Source organism: Orcinus orca, chromosome 2, assembly GCF_937001465.1.
Source record: "Orcinus orca chromosome 2, mOrcOrc1.1, whole genome shotgun sequence".
NCBI lineage: Eukaryota > Metazoa > Chordata > Mammalia > Artiodactyla > Delphinidae > Orcinus > Orcinus orca.
Genome location: NC_064560.1, coordinates 122,798,116 through 122,816,436, shown reverse-complemented (window position 1 = coordinate 122,816,436; position 18,321 = coordinate 122,798,116). Strand labels below are relative to the sequence as shown.

The 18,321-nt window shown below is 35.5% G+C and overlaps 1 protein-coding gene across 6 annotated transcripts in view; it reads right to left on the bottom strand.

Moving 5' to 3' along the window:
- Window positions 1–18,321, bottom strand: part of AQR (aquarius intron-binding spliceosomal factor) — a 123,187-nt gene that overhangs the window by 69,341 nt on the left and 35,525 nt on the right. For all 6 annotated transcript variants that reach the window (XR_007475324.1, XR_007475326.1, XR_007475325.1 and 3 more), the window contains 6 exons: window positions 16,439–16,541; window positions 13,778–13,898; window positions 10,657–10,798; window positions 7,378–7,556; window positions 3,787–3,954; window positions 2,258–2,427 (listed from right to left, as the gene is read on the bottom strand). Coding sequence is in view for 3 of the 6 variants with exons in the window: in XM_049705477.1 (XP_049561434.1) it covers window positions 2,258–2,427; window positions 3,787–3,954; window positions 7,378–7,556; window positions 10,657–10,798; window positions 13,778–13,898; window positions 16,439–16,541 (883 nt within the window). In the remaining 3 variants the exon portion in view is untranslated. The remainder of the gene's footprint in view (window positions 1–2,257; window positions 2,428–3,786; window positions 3,955–7,377; window positions 7,557–10,656; window positions 10,799–13,777; window positions 13,899–16,438; window positions 16,542–18,321) is intronic.

Genomic DNA, 18,321 nt, shown 5'->3' with positions numbered 1-18,321 from the left:
TAGATGGGCAGATAAATGAGTATGTTCACATAATGGAGCCCCCAGATGAGGGCTCTACTCCCTAAGGTAATTACAACTCTAGTAGGGAGATAAAATATGTCTTTCCCAATGATACAAAGCAGCAGAAAGTGGCAAATAGTAAAGAATATTACAAAATACAATAGGAAAACAGTTCAAAGTGAGTGAGAAATGGATGTAGTGGAGACTTTTGATATTAGGAAAGGTTTCAAGCAGGACAGTGGCATTTCAATTTAGTTCAAGGAAAAGATTTGTGGAAAAGCTTATTTCACCATTAATGGATAGTCACAGAAATGTTTTGAGAAACAGTGAAATGATCAGGAGAAGTGAATGTAAAACAGGTGACTGACTATGAGGACAATAAGAGCAGAGACAGAGGAGGCTATTTAATGCAACTACTTAGGCAAGAGGTAGAGTATCCAGGCTAGGACAGGATACTGAAAGAGAGAAGGAAATAGATGAGGGATGTTGCCCAGCTATATAGTGAAACACCAAAGATACTAAAAGAGTGTTCTTCCTTTTCCCAACATAGGCAAGTTAATCATTCCCTCTCTTCCTTGAATCAGAAACTGAATGCCTCTTTTGAACTTCCATGCATCGTTCTTATGACTTCTAACCTTTCAAAACAGTTACCTGTTTATATTTCTAACTTCTCTTATTAGTAGTCTAGGCTCCCTAAAGGTATAAGCTGTGTCTTACTCATCTTTATTAGCTCCATATAACTTATCACAATACTAGACACACAACAGACATTAAATAAAATGGTGAAAGAAATGAATATAAGAAAGAAACTATTTTTCTTTTAGTAAACTAACTGAAATTCACTCATTACTGAGCAATAAAACAGAGACAGACCAAACAGAGGCCCTGCCCGCATAAGTTTGCATTCTAATGCTAGAGAATTAACAAATATAAAGTCCTTCTAAAGTCAGATAACTAACAAATATATAATCATCAGGTATAATAAAAGCTGTGAGGAAAAATAAAGATAATTGGATAAGGAACGATGAGAAAGGGAAATGCTACTTTAGATAAGGTTGTCAGAGAGGACTTCTCTTAGGAGGTGACATTTAAGCAGAGCTGCCCATGTAAAGTGAAAGGAAAAACCATGTAGTTACCTGGGAGAAGACTGTCTAGGTAAGCGGAAATACCATGTACAGAAGCCTGCATTATTAAAGAGGAGCAAAAGGGTCAGTGTGACTGGCATGGAGTGAATAAGGAAAAAGTGTTAGAAAATGGTGTTGGAGAGGCAGCCAGAGGACAGATAATAATGGGACTTTTGGATTACGGTAACAACTTTCTACTGTGATGGGAGACCACTAAAGAGCGTGAACAGGGGTACCAAGGTATAATTCACATTCAGTCACTATGTGGAGAATAATATAAGGGGAGGAGCAGTCAAGAAGAGAAGCAGGCATGTGAGAGATGAAGGTGTCTTGCACATGGCATCAGTGGAGGTGGTGAGGTAATTAGACTGATTGATGGATTGGATGTGGAGTGTGAGATAGAAAATAAATTCCTTTGTATATGAGATTTTCTTTTTTTAAAAATGGTAATAAAGTGGTAATGTATAAGAAGCACTGTTTTGGGGGAGAGAGAAAAGAAAGGCATTTGTGCAAAAGCTAGTGTTATCAAATGCTAGACCTGCTCAATGTTTAAGTTTTATAGTATAACTTCAAATAATACTTTCAAATTCTTCCTTACTAAAACTCCTTTTCTCTCCATAAAGTTATTATAAAGGTAAAACTCTCTAGCCCCCAAACTTCCCTTTTCCCACTAATGAGTAAAGTATAAATACAAAATATCACAGAGTAATTTAGAACTCTGAGGTTCCACATCTGTACTCTTAAAGTAATTTGAAAATACACCTACATTTGATTTTAAAAAGAAGTCTCAGTAAACAAACAAGCAGTTTTCTTCATCTCAGACTGAAGCATAAACTGAGTATCTAATATACAAAAAGCAAGAAGGGAGGCTGGTTTTTAAAATAACACCTGGATTAATTTATATTTTAAGTTTCCAAACTCATCAAAAGACAAAGTAAGATTTAGCAAATAAATTTACTTAAGTTTTTATATTTAATCTATATGTTAAGAATTTAAGAGATTTGTTTAGAATCTAAACAAAAGCAGTGATCGTTATTTTGACAAATCTTTTTTAACCTAGGATCTACATATTTATGTCTTAAAAGTTATTCAAATTATGAAATACTACTTTTAGTTTATAGCCCCCAAATTACCTTAAAGTTATTTTCCTTCGGTTTTCTCCTCATTATTATATTGAAAGTTTCATACACATCTTCTGCTCCATTTTGTATCGTATTGGTCATATCTTGTTGATACTGGTTTGGATCCAAAAACACTCTAAATGTCCTTGATTCTCCTCTAAGATTGGGTCTGGGTTCAGGTCCTAGACATTTTTTTAAAGTTTATTAAATGAAATATATACTTTTCAAATATCATAGTAAGTTAGCAGAACTCCTTTTCTAGAAATGATGAGTAAAGTGTCCAGATTTAACTCCAGCAATTCCCCCAACTAGAATGCCTTCCACTCATCCATTTTGAGTTCCAAGCTGAAAATATTTTCTCCTTTCTCTAAACTGTCACTATTTCTTTCCAGAACAGTCATGTGACGTTTATGGTGCAATGCCATGAATTGCAATTATTTGTGTATGCCCTCAACTAGAATAGGATCCTTAGAGGTCAAAGAACTTTACTTGTGTCAGTTACTCATAGCTCCTCCTATCGTCATACATATAATAGGTACTCGTCTGATTACTCTTTTTGTCCTTCCATATTCCATGTGTAACATCACTAGTATAACAGGAAATTTCATATACTAGTGGCTGAAAGCTCAGACACTTTTTCTTGCCCCTTTGCCCTCTCTCCTTTCTTTTTGCCTTAGACCTCCAACTCTGGTCCCAGGACGTGGCCTTATGTTTATTCTACCTGTCCTCCATTCTCTTCTCCTTTTTCTTTCATTCTAGTGATAAGAGTAGCCTAACTTTCAGCCCCTTAGCAATGATTCAATCTTGAAATCACAGGTAGTAGAAGCTGATTCAAGTTCTGACAGAAGTTTCATAAACAAATTGTAAAATAAGCACTGGACATAGATGCAGTTATAATTTAATAGTATTATCAAAAAAGTCAGGACAACAAAAGAAAGAATTTCAAAAAACAATCAGTTAAGCCTAAGAAATCAAACTGCGTTTCTAAATAGGGTAATGCTGGCATCTTGGGCAGGACAGTCCCTTCTAGAAGACGGTTCTGCTAAGGTACTCAACATCCCAGACCCCCATCCATCAAACACCAAGAGCTCACCATCCCCTTCCTCTACCCCAGTCATATGACATACCACCATGTATTTTGAAACACAGGGTAGTACTGTTTCCAATTGAGAACCACTGCTCTCATGAATCAAATCAGTAAAACTTAAAAAGGAAAAATGAGAAAAATATATCACTGAACAACTATAAGAGGTGTTTAGAGGTTTTTAAAAGCAATATTGTAAAGTATCATATAAGGAAGAATTTTAAATATTGGCAATTCCAAAAGATCCTGTCCAATATCTAAAACAGAAGTTTAGAAACCATATTATTTATTTCTAAAACTGGGTGGTAGGTACCCTACACACTTTTATATATAATTCTTTGTGTTGACTTAGTATATAAAACAAATTAAAAAAATCACCTAGGACACAAAAAGGAAAAACGGCAAAGACATTTATCATTACGTATACACACTCTTTCAAACATGCATATCACCATACCGTCTTCAATGACACGCCCTTTATCGTCCAGCATGCCCTGGACCTCACAGCCTCTGACATAAACCAGGCCAACCTGCTCAACAAAAGGTCTCCTCCGGTCAAACTTGGTACCATAAGGTTTTGTGGGACGTACAGTAATTAAAAAGCATACATCATGCTTCCGAAGTCCTAGTAAAACACAAAAGACATGTCCACTTATTAGAATGACATTGCTTTGTCTCCTGTTGGCAAATTCTCATCCTCTTATCTTTTGAAAAGGTATAAAAAGCATTTAAAATATCAGAGGTGATCAATGATTATACGTGCTTTGTAATACAATTATGGGTTTTCCTATAACCTTCAATACTCAATGTTTGACAGCAATAATTAAATAAAAATTTCTCTTTATATTAAAATTAGAAACTTTTATGCTGTATATACATTACTGAATAAGTCCTCCAGATCATGCTACAGCTCCAAAACTGGATGCTTGTCATCATTCTTATTTATAACATTCTTAATAAGTAACCAAAAATATGGTTGGCGTGTAATCCATCTATATCATATTTAGCAGGTTTCAAACATCAGTTTAAATTGTCCATCAGTGTCATTTCAACAGTCTAATTGTATTTCACCAGAAGAGGTCAAGTCTAGAATAATTCATCAAGGCACAAAAGCACTGTTTATAGATAGCATCTTGAGAAGGCAGCTGAATATATATTGCTTCAGTTGGCAAATGCTGAAATTTTTATAAGCAAATGCCAAGAAATAGGAGACTTGTGCCAAAGTCTGTAGTTTCTCAGTCATTGCTCAAATTATGGATTCAACTGGATTCCCAGCTCTATTAAAAATACACACTGGAAGACAAGGGACACAAAATTAGACCACACAGCATATAATGTTACACCACTTAATCTTCATTTTTTTCCCCCGATTCATTTTTTCTTTAGTTTTATTTATTTATTTATTTTTGGCTGTGTTGTGTCTTCGTTGCTGTGCACGGGCTTTCTCTAGTTGCAGTGAGCGGGGGGCTACTCTTCGTTGCAGGCTTCTAATTGTGGTGGCCTCTCTCTGTTGCAGAGCACGGGCTCTAGGCACACGGGCTTCAGCAGTTGTGGCACGCGGGCTCAGTAGTTGTGGTTCACAGGCTCTAGAGCGCAGGCTCAGTAGTTGTGGTGCACCAGCTTAGGTGCTCCACAGCATGTGGGATCTTCCCGGACCAGGGCTGGAACCCGTGTCCCCTGCATTGGCAGGTGGATTCTTAACCTCTGTGCCACCAGGGAAGTCCCCCAAGTCACTTCTGTTAGTCATTGTATAGTATAAATGCAAATTTAAACAGTCTGCTTGCTCATAACCTTGGTAATAAGAGATACAACTAAATCAAATCAGCCACGTAAGTGCGTGGCTAATAGTATTAATTAGCACCATTCTGGTTTGTTTCAATATGGAATAGGGTTTAAGTGTGCTAGAAATAGTAACTGATTCATAATTATGACTTCATTGTTTATTTCCCAACAAATTCTATGCGAAGAAGCAGGAGAACAATGAAAACTAAGGGGAAATGATCTACTATGTGAGTTGTACCACCTATATGACTTCTGATCTGCACAACTCATTAAAACTTCCCAGTCTCAGAGCCAAAGAAGTGGCCCTGAGAAGTAATTTAATCCCTACCAATATTACCTTTTGGCATCACAGAGGGATGCTGTAGGACGTCTTACATCCATGTTAAAAATACCTGTATTACAATAAGCTGAACTCTCCTTTCAACCATTTGCATTTACTCCTGGCTGTGCCTTCTAGGGCAGGATCCAACATTTCAGTTTCACTAATTCTGTTTCCTTAATTTTAAATGGGGTAATGGAGAAGATAAGGGCCTGAGCTTCACACCTTCTTGAAGGGACAACAATGTTTTACAGCATTTAGCTTAAATTCTTCAAAAATTTTCTGTTTTTACAGGACAGTGTTCATTGCTATTTACAGAACCTCCCTCTCATTTTTTACTTGGTTGCTCTATCTGGAATCAATAAAGGGCCTGCATTTTGGCTTTGGCCTCCCAGAAAACACTCTTCTCCCCACCATGCCCCAGAGGAATTGCTTGTCTGTCCCACAATACCCTATTGTTCCCTATCTTGCCCATCAAAATTTACCCATTCTATTTCTCATCTACCAGAGGCCTATGTTTAAAAAAACAAAAAAGACTATTTGATGGTCTTCTGACTACCAGTCTCCAAAGTAATGGAGGTAAGAGACTCGTAAGGGGTTTGGGATAACAAATCCTTTTTTTTCCTTAACACTATAATGCAGGCTTGTCATCTGTCATCTATACATTTCTACAAAAGGTCTTTTTTTTCCTTCAAGTTTTACTTCTTAGCCATCACTGCTTCTAGGGGTGGCCAATAAGTTATTTCAGTTCATTACCCACTATGTAAAACAGTGTTTATTTTAATACCTCCTTAAGCTCCAAGAGGCAATAAATGTAAAACCTTCTTCAGCAACTGAATGACTTTCTCACAATTCAGCAATAATAAGGGTACCTATTATTCTAGATGTGTAATGCACCAGATTTGAACAATTTTGAAGGATACAAGAGCCAAAAAAACCAATCTGTCACAAACTATACCAACTATGGTGGCCATTTGTTAAACATTTGGCCAGCTTTGTTGCTGGCTTCCTTCAGAATTATTTGATAAATATATCATACAGACCCTATGGTTATAAACAGCTATATTGAGAGCAATAATTTCTGAAAACTGATCCATTAAGGGACTATCCCTTTCCTTCTGGCATGCCAAGAAGGTAGAAGGAGATAAAACCTACCAGCTCCTGTTTCTCATAATGGGACAGCAAGAGCTCTCATAGACAGCTGGGAGAAAAATACAAAAGTGCCAATTAAAAATCAGTTTACATGCCATTTCTGGCACAGGTGGGTGGTATTGATGTTTTAACTCCATTTGACTTAGTAACTTAGAACATATCTGCCTCTATATAAAATTGTGACATAGAACTCCCATCCCTAAAATCTTGCTTAGTAAAGAATAGGGAAAATAACTTCCCTGCAATTATTATTTATCCTTGAATACGTTTGATTTCACTGATTTTTTTTATCTGACTTCTTCTCTTTGGTACAAATTGTATGCATCCCTATTCACTTTACTTTGACTGCTTTTATCTCTTAAAAATACCAATTTTCCTTACTTGCTTTGCATGTGTGCAAGTTATATGTGGGTTCCCCCCCTTTCTTTAGTGAACACAAGTATTTTATTCTTTTTATAGTGATCCTATAAATTCATAAACATTATCTTCCTAAATTTTATGATTTAAAATGCTCTCCTCTCAGCTCTGCCAACTGCAATTTTCACAACACTGATATACGTGCTATTTTATGCTTTTTATTAGAGTATGAAGGTATTTAATTATTCTTGTATGATCTTTGGTATTTTTACTAGTAGTAACTATAAATCAATTGCCATTCTTTAAAACAAATTTTAAAGATAAAATTTAATAAATTTAAAAGGGCAATATCTGGTGAATGTGCTTTGCTAATGCTCTAAGTAAAAGTCTATAAATTGTAACAGCAAAAGGTGACCACTTCTTGAAAGGCAAAGTTACCTTCCCACTCATCTCTGATGTGGTCTCTGACGTTCAGATGGATGCTGACATCTGCGCGAACCCGGGTTGGCCAGTTCTCGCCTATGCTGGGTTTGGCAACCTCCACCACGGTGAACGCCACGATGGGCTGGGCCATTCGCGCCCAGCCACCGAATACCACCCCGCCATACTCAGACTGCCTGGAAACCAGAAGCAGAAGACTGGTTACCCAAGCAAAGATCAACTTTTGCTCAACTTTGGACAAGTTAAACTAGTAACTAAGAATACATGGTTAGCTAGTATTTAAGCCCTAACATTAGTAACTCTTATTTCTAAACTAAAAAAAACCCCTAAATCTCAATATTTAGGAAGTATATATGGTAGGATGAAACAGGCAAACATGGCCCACAAAAGAAAGGGAAGTAGAGGAATGTCCCCCACGTTACCAGAAAAACATATAACTCTATGTACGTAAGAGATGAGCCATTTTGTCGAAGAATGAAATAATCCAGCACATTCAGTTTTATTTTATATTCTTCCCCTCTTCCCCTCTTCATCACGATAGCCTCAACTGTTTACATTTTATCTTATGTATTATAAATACTTCTATAAGTTGCTTCAAAAATCTTTTAGAACAAGCTAGACCTTAAGAAATTAAAAACAAGCAAATGACAATATCTATGCAAATGCTTTCTTTAGGGCACAATATTTAAAACACTGAAAAGACACTGCTATGGATGGCAGTGTGGGGAATCATCAAGCTAGTTGTAATAACCAGAACCACTAACAAGCAAATATTCATTCTTTCTTCTTATATTGGTGCTTTAGCTTTTACATTAAATAGTGTATTGGGGAAATCTGTAATACAAAAACTGCAGCAACACTCCAAAATTGGAAAGTACTGCCAAAAATGACACGCTTACAAAGATAAAGGAAACCTATATCCTAAGTAAAGGCTTTTGTAAATAACAGAAAATTATAAAACTTCATAACATCAAAGAGTGAAACTAATTAAAAATAAAAGTTCTGCAATCCAATGACTTGGTCAGTACTAAAACAATTTCTAAAAGGCATTACCTTGTGTCTAAAAGCTTTTGTAATAACTTTCTATCACCTCCCCCATTTTTCACAACTTTATTGCAATATAATTTATATACCATTAAATTCATTCACTGTAAATGTACAATAACTTTTAGTAAATTTACAAAGTTGCGCATCCATTACCACAATCCAATTTTAGAACATCTTCATCATACTTTAAAAAGATCCCTCTTGTCTACTTGCAGTCAACCCTTCCTACTCCCAAGCAACCACTAATCTACTCTCCCCAATTCTTTCCTCCTTTATAAAATCTACCTGCAACATGAGGCATTAAAAGAGTATAGATTTCTGATCCTCATAAGCACATCCTCTTTTACACTGCTCAGTAGTTTCAGTAGCCTAAAAACATGATTAGAACTACATAATAAGTAAAAATGCCTCTGCTACTTTTCCACCTTCAAGACATGAAACAGAAGGAAGCCCTATCCCTCAAGATCTCATAATTTTTTAACAGTTTCCAATAATGGGCAATTAGGAATGAAAATTTAGAAAAATTTATTATCAATGGTTATCTCCAAAACGTAACATTTTCTTCCACTAGCAGAAAATAATGTAAATTTAAAAAAAATGGGGCTTCCCTGGTGGCGCAGGGGTTGAGAGTCTGCCAGCCAATGCAGGGGACACGGGTTCGTGCCCCAGTCCAGGAAGATCCCACATGCCAAGGAGCGGCTGGGCCCGTGAGCCATGGCTGCTGAGCCTGCGTGTCCAGAGCCTGTGCTCCGCAACAGGAGAGGCCCGCGTAACACAAGAAAAAAATATATATATTTTATTAGTAAACCATAAGAACTCCAAGTATTACTGCTTTATTTGGCATTTAAGTAAAATATAAATGAATTCTACTTGATGAGCTGCTAGTTACTAAGTCCCTACTTTGCAAAATGACCAAAATTAGGTCCAGAGTCTGAGCATATAAGTGCAAGGTAACCATAAATTATAAGGCAGCTTTCTGATCAAGCACTCCCCTGGGGTCCAAACAATGGGCAATAATTTCAGCAAAGCTGTGGGCAGAAACGATCAGCCAGTGGGTATACAAATTGCACAGTGCTAGCCTGCCCACTGACTCAACTGATTATTAAGTCAAAAATACTTTGTTGTGTTTTAGACTCTCACCCAGAATAACTTTTCACATAATAATTATTTAAAAACTAGAACTGTGTATGAAATAAAATATGGAAGTGAAAAAAACATCATAATCACAGTGTCCATGCAGCTCTCTGTAATTAGTAAGGAGAGAAGCCTGGAAGATACCTGAATCAGTTCACACTCAAAATATGTTAAGCTTTTCACACAGAATGCAGTATAATTGTACATATGTATGCATGGTGTGATAATAATTTAATGAAAATTCATTTTACAGAATTATTTTACTCATTTACAGTCAACTGTGATATATAACTTATCTCCAATAATTTCATACCTAGAATGAAATAGTGAACGAAGGGCATTTACCCAAAGTTAGTCATGTCTAAAAAGCAAAATGAACCTTCACAAATCTTATAATGCAGAGCTGCCTACAACAGAATGAAAGTCTTTTCTTAGCTAAAGGAGTCCAGACAGAAGCTAGCAGGTGGAAAGCTGAGTTTAGGCAGAAAAGTTCTTCAAATAACGAAACCTACTCAACAGGCCCTTAAAGTAAATGCTGATGATTTAGTCTCTTCGAGGCAACCTATGGATGGAGGGCAGGGAAGATGTTCCAACGTTCCACTCTGTGCAATGTTCAGCTATGCCCCTCATCTCCTGCCAGGTCCTTTAGAGAGGCTGACTGAGACTAGTGGTGACAGCCACAAGAGCGGCTGGAGTAACAGAATACCCCCTTATCATAAGCTTCTCCCAGGACTTAAACTGCCCTGCCTAGTACAGGCCTGCTGGCCAGCCCATACCCTTCCCTCTTTACCCTTTTACTAATGCCCAACCTCCTCCCCGCTACATTTCTCCCTCCTGCCCCACTTCCCAGAACAATGACCTCTCTTCTCTTACCCTCAGCCCCACTTCCAACGACCCAGATACATATTTTCTATTTTAGCACTTTGGATATATCTAATTCACATTCAAGAACTTCTCACAGAATAAATATCTCATATTTTAAAGGGCATCTTCACCACAGATATATTATTTCTAATTACACATGTGAGGTTTCTGACAGAAGTATGTCAGTCACTGTTTGCATCTCTTCATTGCAAGTGGAACCAATTTACTAACCATGGCTTCATTCTGCTGACACTATCCTCGATGTCCTGCCTAATTTCATAAGTTGATTCTAAGCGGAAGAGATTAAAGTTCCTTAGGAGGTAATCATGAAGAGTCAAAAACTGCAAATTCAACTTGGGAAGAGCAAGACAACCTGAAAAGGAAAATAACATCCATATTTGAATTATTTGTTTTAATCAGACATCTGCTTTACATATTAAAACAAGGCAGCACAAATTTGTTAAGAATCTAGTTTAATGGTGTCTAAAATACAGCATATTTGATAAGGTCGTATTCTTATTTCCACACAGAAACTGAAACCAAGTTAACAAATGCCATCTATTAAGACTGGGAATAAAGGATGAATTTCATTAATACATGTAATCTGCACATCAATGACTCATATGCAAACAGTGCTTCTAAAAAGTATTTAAAGATACTTAAAACTAACACAAGTAGTTTAAAAATTCTTTCTTTACCACCTAATTTGTATTTGGCGAATCTCAAAGTAAATAATGCTACCATAAACATAGCCCATGACCAAATTTACCAAGAAAACTGAATTAGTATATTACATTACACAACTCTATCTTCAGTGATCACTACTATGCTCTGAACCTTTGCTGTTTTGCTAGCCTTTAGGGATAAGGGATTGATTGTATGTTATTCCTGGAGTTATTTCCCTTCTCTGACAACATTGATGAACCATATTCTTTCCATTACCTTCACCTAACACTATTTCCCTGGGATAATAAGTAACCAAGCACTCAGCACCAATATCAAAAAGGTCAAAAAAGAAGAACCCCAGGGACTTCCCTGGTGGTCCAGCGGTTAAGACTTCGCCTTCCAGTGCAGGGGGTGCGGGTTTGATACCTGATTGGGTAGCTAAGATCCCACATGCCTCGCAGCCAAAGAACCAAAACATAAAACAGAAGCAATACTGTAACAAATTCAATAAAGACTTTAACAATGGTCCACATCAAAAAAATCTTAAAAAAAAAAAGAACCCCCAAACACATTTTACTAGCAAATCATATTATTTTCATCATCCCTATCCATACTTACCAAAGAAACAATGCACCTAAAAGCAAGAAACATCAATGTACAAAAATTTCACATCATTTGTTAGTAAACTCTGACTTATAATCTAATTCAATTTCTTTCAAGCCAGAAGCTGAAAGCATCTCTTTTGATGGCATACTTATATTAAAAAAAAATTAACATATCACTATTTTGTAACCCTCCCTGAATTAACAAATCTAGGTATTAAACAGCAATATCACAAAAACAGACACAACTAGACATCATGTGCCTCTTGATGAAAGAATACACCACCACCAAGGATCTTGCCAAAGAGAGAATACCTCTGCCTGATCAAGCCAATTTGTAGAAAAAATAAATAAAGAGCAGAGGGACATGTTGAACTGTACTGTGAGTAGTCAATCAGAAAAATCTAGACTGTGGAAAACTATACAGATCAAACAACTCAGGGTTTTCAACAGACAAAAGAAAGGGATACAGTTGGTACCCGTAAAATAAAAGGCATCTTAAAATGTACAGGACTGACTACGGTGTCTAGGGATGCACAACTGGGTAATAAAACTATGAAGAAATAGTGAGACAGTGATTGCTATAAAAGTCAAGAAATGGTTACTTTCTAGCGGAGGGAGAAAGCAGTAAGTAGGAAGGGGTACACAGGAGGATTCTGGGATAGCTGACAAGGTGATTATAAGGGTTTTAGGGTATTTCCCTTAAGATAATTAGTAAAGCTCTATCTTTATTTTGTGTGGGCTTTCTATATTTGTGTTTATTTTACAATAAAAAGGTTTTAAAAAGGCAACACTTTACAAAGACTTTCTTTACAATTCTTATACTGTATTTTTTAAATATCTGCCCCAATTTCACACTTATTTTCTCTCCTTGGGAGCTGGAAGCAGCTTGCATAATTGTGCTGGATTGGCTTTGATCTTTGCCTATCTCACAGCATTGAATACAGAGCCCCACAAGCACAGTTTCACCCATGGTCAGTGAAGAACCATGGCAAGACAGGTACAAAGACAAATTTTGAGAAGTAATTCTTTTTACTTAACTTCATTAATCATAGGAGCGAAAGAAAAGCAACACTTTATACTAAGCAAAATATGTTTTAAACTCAGACCAACATCACTGAATAGTACCAAAAGCTAGATATAAGACTGTTTACATTTTCAAGGACACAAACTTTTCATTAAAAAGACAAAATATTCTTAAGTGTTATTCATACATATATGATCACAAATGCTTTTAGTATGAACAAATTAGAAAAGTGAGAAAGCAATGCATTAATCACTGTCAGAATATAAAAAGATATGAAGACTGATTATTCTGAAATCTAGTACAATTTTAGTGCACTGGGTTTATTGGAATTATGGCTCTAGGATATGACTCTGAAGAGACAATTTTCTTTTAAATAAATATACCAATACCTATATTGGTGATCTCTTTAAAATAGCCACATCTCTACTAATCATGACACTGTTGTTCAAAAAACCTCCAGAAATTTTTTTTTGAAATATGCCTTCAAAATGTGTCAGAATGCACTTTGGCATATACTCAATTGTGGCAAATTCTCATCATTAGAGGATAAGCATTTAGAAACAAATCTGTTGAAAGAGGGAGATGAACATACTAGGCAATACTACTCTGGGTCAAAACTAAGGGTTTATCTTAACTAATGACAATGTCTTTCTTTTGAAGGTCATTAGCTGGCTCTACAAGGAATTCAAAAGAACCTCTAGAAAAGGCTTTGAAAAATAAAACACTACCAAATAAAGCCTGCTACAGTGACATAATGAAAGCTACACTTCTTGTATTATTAGGTCTCCTGAACACACAGCTTTACGGGCACATTTTATACAGGATGATACACACACACACACAAACACACATTTCATTAGGCAATGCTTAAATTTAATAAAAATCCTTAATGTTAAGCATTCAAAACACTGAATAGTTTCTAGCTTCTAAAGTTGAACTTGAAGGTACCAGAAAATTACCCTAATGTATATAGCAGATAGGAGTATGTTCAGTTATATATGATGAATTCTAAACTAAGTTTCATGTTACATCTGAATACTGTACTTCGTTACCATACCTTCCCCAGAATAGTACTCAGTTGGGACAATATTTTCATCCCATATGATTTTCTCGGTTGGATACAAAGGCATCTGGTTCAACTGCTGAATCTGAGAAATTCGACGCTCATGACGAGATACCTAAAGGAAACAGGTTTAGAAAGAAAGTCAGAAGTATCTTTTTTCAATCAAAATAATTTATGGAGAAATTCAACACAAAGTATGGAATGAGAAGTTTCATGTCTTTGAGTTATTGTAGCACTTAACAAGAGATTTTTTTTTCCTTTTTTCATGTTCTCCACAAATCAAAGAAGAAAGAGGTACTGATTGTGATGGACTTTGGAATCAGACAGATCTGAGTTCAACACCTAGCACCTCTACTTATGGGCTATGTGAAAGCTGGGCAAGTTACTTCAAACTCCCTGATTTTAGTTTCCTTTTCAGTAAAGCAGATTAAAATGTCACTCCCTTCTTAGGTTTCTTATGAAAATGAAGTGGAATATTGTAAAATAATGTCAAAGTGTCTGGCACATGCCAAGACCTTAAAACCCACAGCAACACAGCATTCACCAATGTAAGAAAAAAAAAATGGGAGCCCTAAGTCCTAGGTTACAGTTTTCATTCTTGTACTAACTAGCTAAATAATCTGGATAAGTTTACTAATAACTTGGCCTCAGTCTTCTTTGTAAAACGAGAGAGTTGTACTTGATGTTCTCTATGTACCCCTCCATTGTTAATACTACAGTGATCTACCTCAAATACAGAAGTAAGTTTGTTACCTAATTAAGAGATGCCAAAATAATGATATATTTGAAAAATGTGTCACGTTCTTTTCAGTAGAGATAGTATTGTTTTAGGAAAGAAGACAGTGTGATATCATCTAAACAATATGCATAGTTGAATTTTTTAATCATATTTGGTTGGATATTAGAAGATTCCAAAGCCTGAAAAACTCCTTTAAGAGGGGGAGGAAATGAAAGATAATGCTGTAGTACTATAAATTTTTAAAACTGTTTTCTTTTCAAGTAACTATTTAAATTTTAAGGATGAAGTCTTAGCTATAAGACCCTAAAAAGCATAGATAGGATCAACTTTATACTCAAACCTATTTTCCATTAGAAAGGTTCCTGGAAAAGTCCCCATTTCTTTCTATAGTAAGGATTTATTATTAATCTCCAAAACCTGACTTACCAGAGAAGATTTTACATTATCAGAAAACAGGACAAGGAATTTTTAGAAAGCACTTGTAGTCAGAGACAACAAAAAGTGATTTGTAAGAAGGAAGGGAAAGATAGTGACCCAAGACATACATTTCATGCAAGTAAATATATCGATAAAAAAGTATTTTCTATACTTGAGTTAATTTAAAACCCTTCCCAAGGATTTCTCTCCAAATGGCACTTAAACACCTGTCACCAGGCTTAAAACACCTGCTACAAATAGTTTCCTGTTACTACCCCAAAATAAGCATATTATCTTCCTCTCTACAGTAAGGAACTGTATTTTATACCCTGTATTAGAAGTATTAGCTTGAAATATGTTACAAAAACATGTGCCCATTATTGTTCCATATGTGTAAAAAAATGTATTTACAAATCCATGCAGTGTACATTTGTATAGGCATAAAAAATGTCTGAAACGTATAAAAGACAACTCAACCTTATAGCAGTCAGCAAACAAAAAAGTTTTTGTTAACCCATGAGACTGGCAAAATTGAGGCGACTCAGCAACCAATGCCGAAAAAAGCTTAAGGAGACATACTTTAATACACTGTTGATGGGAACATACAGCTTTTGGAGGACAGTTTGGCTGCATCTTTTATCTTTTAAATAAGCACATCAAATAATTTCACTTCTGGGTACCTCTCCTAAATGTCCACATATGGGCACAAAGAGGCATATATTAAGACTGCATCATTATTTGTACTAGTGAGCATGCAAACAACCTAGATATTCATAGTGGCGTATGGTTAAATACTCATCCACTTTATGAAATATCTCACGGAAGTTTAAAAAATAAAGTACATCCCTTCCCCTCAGTTTTGCTATGAACCTGAAACTGTACTAAAAAAAATAAAACCTCAGACAAAAAAGTATTAGTTTAAGAGCTGATGCTCAAACTAATACTCATTTCCCAAAATGCTTGAGAAATCCCTTAGAATTCTTAAACCACTAAGTCGGTAATAACTTTTTCTATTTTTAAACATTCCTGAGCTCTCTAGTGAAAGGTATGGCTTAATATTCAAGGTACTATATTTAAATAATAACTTAAAAATAAACAGATAAATAGATATCTGTGTGTGTGTGTGTGTGTGTGTGTGTGTGTGTGTGTATGTGTGTGTGTAGGTATAACTGTGATCTCTTAAAGGCAGGAACAGTGTCGGCCATCTCTGTATCCCCAGTGCTTGAATCCAGTGCCTGACACAGATGTTGCTCGTAAATATCTGATGGAACAAATCCATCCTATAAAGCAGTTTTAAGAGGTAAGAGACTTGAAAAAAGAAATCTAAGAGATGAAAAAGAAATCTGACAAAATCAAATGATGATATAGTTCCCAAACAAGTAGGCATCACCTACCAATTTTTTAGCCCAGAAAAAAATCTGTACCAACCTACATCTTTAAGAATGATTCAAAAAAGTAGGGAAAACCACATGCAAAATTCAAAGAACATTAATATTTACCAACAATTCTAGAAGAAATTCTTTATCAAAAGTCGTGTCTTCACCTTTAGGAAGAGTTGGTAACAAGCAGAGGTATGATGCCACCTGGTGGAGTGTATTTGAACTGCAGAATAAAGAATATTCAGATCAGAATATTTTATTACAATTTAATTCATTTTTGAAACATAATTTTACAGATGGCTTAAAAATTTTTATGTAGAAAATATAATCTTATGACACAAGCAACAAATATATGAAATCAGCAAAGAGTTAAACCCCTAATACAGAATTCTCAAATTGTCTTCTGCAAACCTCTCATGGTCCCCAAGATTGTTTCAGGGAAGCTACAAGGACAATACTTTTTCATATTAATACCAAGACATTATTAAGTTTTTTTCTCACTGTCTTTACATATACAGTGACAGTGCGATAATGGGTAAAACTGGTGGCATGGATCAAGGCAGTGGCACCAACCAGTACAATAAGTGGTCCCAGCATTCCTCACTGTGACACAGTTATTAAAACAAACAAAAAAACCCCCACCAGTTTTGTTTAAAAATGTCCTTGATGAAAGAGTAAAAAATTATTAAGGTTATTAAATTTGGACTTGAGTATCTGTTTTTTAAAAAATCTGTGTGACAGAGTGGGAAGTACACATTTTGCACACAATTTTTACTTGTGTAAAAAGAATGTTTGTCAAAACGACTGACAAACTAGTTATTCAGAGTTGAATAACAGCAAAAAATCTGAACAAAATAAACCTAACTTCAAGGAAAATAACTGACAGTATACGTTGCCAAAGATAAAATTTGAATTTCAGAGTGAAAAACTGAAATTTTGAAAAACTTGCATTTGCCACTACTTACCTGACAGCTTTCAACCACTCAAATACAGTTTCATTACCCCCCAAAGCCCCTCAAACTCTCTATCCCTGTCCCTGGTAACCACTAATGTGTTTTCAATCTCTATAAATCTGCTTTTTCCAGAAGGTCAAATAAATGGAATCATACATTATGTAGCCTTTTGACGCTGGCAGCTTTCACTCAGCATAATACATTTGAGATTCACCCACACTGTTGTGTGTATCTGTAGTTGGTTCCATTTTATTGCTGAGTAATATTCCATTGTATGGATATTTCACAATGTGTTTATTTACTCACCAGTTGAAGCATATTTATATATTCCAGTTTTTGACAACTATAAATAAAGCCACTATATATATTTCTGTACAGATTTTTCTGTGAATGTAAGTTTCCATTTCTCTTGGGTATGTCTGTGAGAACACTAGATCGCACAGTAAGCACATGTTTCTGCAAGAAACTATCAAATTTTTCCAAAGTGGCACTACCATTTTGAATTCTCATCAGCAATGTATGAGAATTACACTTGCTCCACATACTGGTCAAGAGTTAATACACTGTTGTTTTTATAAACAATTCTAATAGGTACATAATGATATCTCATTATGATTTAAATTCGCTTTTCCTAATGACTAATGATGTTAGGCACCTTTCTATAGGCTTATTGAAATCTATATATCTTCTTTGGTGAAGTATCTGTTCAAATCTACAGCCATTTTTTTTATTAAGCTGTTTTCTTATAATTGAGTTCTGAAACTTCCAGATACCAGTCCATCATCAGACATGTATTTAGCCAATATTTTCTCCCAGTTTGGGGTTTGTCTTTCATTCTCTTAACAATGTCTTTCAAATAGAAATTTTTAATTTTGATGAAGTCCAATTTATCAGTTGTTTCCTTTAAAGACCGTGCCCTGGTGTCTACAGAAATCTTTGCACAAAGCACAATCACAAAGATTTTCTCCTATATTTCCTAAGTTTTAATTTTGATATTTAGGTCTATGATTCATTTTGAGTTAATTTTTGTATAAGATGTGAGGAATGGGT